Below are 1,083 nucleotides of genomic sequence, written 5' to 3' on the forward strand. Positions count from 1 at the left end.
AGTCAGCCCAGTGCTTACAGAGGAGACAGTCAACGAGAACTGAAAAGCCAGCACATTTTCATATTACATAGGACCATTATAATAACATAGAAAACAGTGCAGAAGACTTATGCTGGAAAAATATATAGCAATTTTCAGCAAGCACAAACTGAACTTTGGCACTTGCTCATAAAAAGGCCTTTCAAAGCAAACCAAAATGGAAATTCACTTAATCACAGCTTGTATATTCAAAAAAAGACATTGAGTAAAGCAAGAGAAACAATAGAGAAAAGTTTACAGGCCAGGTCACTACAAATTCAGTACATTCAGCCTACAGAGAATACAAATACAATCTCTCAAGCACCCATCTACACTGGGATCCTGGCTAGCGAGACACAGGCTTGGGGCCAGAACCTTACCTGAAGCATCTTTATCTCAGTGGAGCTAGGCTGGTGACCCAGCCCTTTCTAGGGCTAGAAGAGCACGTCTCCAGATACATTGCCTTCTCACCATAAAATATGGAATTCTAATCAGCAAATTAAAAAGTAAGACCCTTGCACTCAAGACAGTGGCTGTTTTGCTCTACCCATAGCTGCACCATAACCACTGTCACATAAGGATTAAGTGATTTCTTTAAAAAGGGCTAGAAAAGATGGCTTCAATTCAAAGGGGAGACAATACACTGGAAGGAAGGATTCACATTCAGCCTGTTACTCTTAGCACAGTGTCTGCACCTGCACATTGTCAGGAGTACTACAGTTAACATGTGCACAGCCATGCCCCCTTCCTGCCAGAACTGATGTGCTGAACTCAGCCTAACTGAAAGGCTGCTCCAGGCCAAAGCGTGTTTTCGGACCAGGCCAGGAGAAAGCAAGGACTGCTCAGCCAAGAAGTGCTTCTTCCATTGTCAGGCACAATGCCCCAAGCTAGCAGCTATGTTTGCACTGAGGCAGCTTACTCAATTTTTTTTTTTGTTCTTTTTGGAGTTAAGATTGGGGAAGGGCAGAGAGAAAAATAAGTGCTTTAGATTGCACAAAAGATTGTCCTACTAAAAGGGGCACTTGAACAGGAAATGATTGCAGCTATAAATCTAGCAGACGCTCT

The 1,083-nt window shown here is 42.8% G+C and overlaps 1 protein-coding gene across 1 annotated transcript in view; it reads right to left on the reverse strand.

The window, feature by feature from the left end:
* Window positions 1–305: 305 nt before the first annotated feature.
* NPTX2 (neuronal pentraxin II) overlaps window positions 306–1,083 on the reverse strand; it is a gene marked incomplete at its 5' end in the record, with an annotated part of 8,419 nt that continues 7,641 nt past the window's right edge. The window contains one exon of the mRNA XM_008950296.1: window positions 306–310. Coding sequence (XP_008948544.1) covers window positions 306–310 — 5 coding nt within the window. The remainder of the gene's footprint in view (window positions 311–1,083) is intronic.

The sequence above is a fragment of the Merops nubicus genome, unplaced genomic scaffold, assembly GCF_000691845.1.
Source record: "Merops nubicus isolate BGI_N331 unplaced genomic scaffold, ASM69184v1 scaffold6982, whole genome shotgun sequence".
Lineage (NCBI taxonomy): Eukaryota > Metazoa > Chordata > Aves > Coraciiformes > Meropidae > Merops > Merops nubicus.